At 42.1% G+C, this 983-nt stretch overlaps 1 protein-coding gene across 1 annotated transcript in view; it reads left to right on the top strand.

The window, feature by feature from the left end:
- Window positions 1-983, top strand: part of ATP10D (ATPase, class V, type 10D) — a 59,182-nt gene that overhangs the window by 42,423 nt on the left and 15,776 nt on the right. The window contains exon 12 of the mRNA XM_012639892.1: window positions 119-364. Within this exon, the coding sequence (XP_012495346.1) occupies window positions 119-364 (246 nt within the window). The remainder of the gene's footprint in view (window positions 1-118; window positions 365-983) is intronic.

Below are 983 nucleotides of genomic sequence, written 5' to 3' on the forward strand. Positions count from 1 at the left end.
GCCGACATTATATGATTTTAATCTGGGTTTTCACACCTCCTTTGAGTATCTGGACATTACTGGAGCAGTTTGTGTAGTTCAGGGTCGAGCTGGCTAACAGGGTTCAATTGTTGACTAGGCAAAACTCAGCTGGCTTTTTGGTTTCTTACAAACCCCATTGCACCTCCGTTACTTTTTAGGTGCTACTGGCATTGAAGACCGCCTGCAGGAAGGAGTCCCCGAATCTATAGAAGCCCTCCACAAAGCCGGTATCAAGATCTGGATGCTGACCGGGGACAAGCAGGAGACAGCTATCAACATAGCTTACGCGTGCAAACTGCTAGAGCCCGAGGACAAGCTCTTTATTCTCAACACCCAGAGTAAAGTACGTGCCATAAGATTTAACCAGTCCTTCTGTTTTTTCAAAGTCAGTTTAGCATTTAGGATTTGGTATATAATGAGGGAAGAAAAAAACACCCCAATAACTATTAGCTTCTTGATTTGGTCTGTCCAGTGCTTATCTTGTGCTTGGGAGGGTGCCACGGTTCTTCTAAAGGCTCGGTGGAAAATGATAATGATTCAGAGGAATCACTGCATAAAGGCATTAGAAGGAAGTTTCCTTTTTATTTTTTCATTTGCTTTTTGCCCCTCCACACTGGATTACCAGGGATTTGCAAGACTTAGCCCCAAATGAGAAAATATATCAAGTCCTGAGACAGGAATCTACCTCCCTTTCAAAATGAGGAGAAATGATCATTTCTATTGAAATCAGGTGAATAAATTAATACTGTTTTTTAATGGTCATTCTAAAAATAGGCACTCAGGATAATCATGCCCTCTAGTGGTAATTCTTAGATAGTGCTCCTGAAAATACCAAAAGTTTGAAGAACTGTTGGAAAAAAATGTTTTTTTTTTTTTTTGAGACAGAGTCTCACTGTGTTGCCCGGGCTAGAGTGCCGTGGCGTCAGCCTAGCTCACAGCAACCTCAAACTCCTGGGCTCAAG

This window comes from Propithecus coquereli, unplaced genomic scaffold (genome assembly GCF_000956105.1).
Source record: "Propithecus coquereli isolate 6110/MARCELLA unplaced genomic scaffold, Pcoq_1.0 Scaffold143, whole genome shotgun sequence".
In the NCBI taxonomy this organism is placed as follows: domain Eukaryota; kingdom Metazoa; phylum Chordata; class Mammalia; order Primates; family Indriidae; genus Propithecus; species Propithecus coquereli.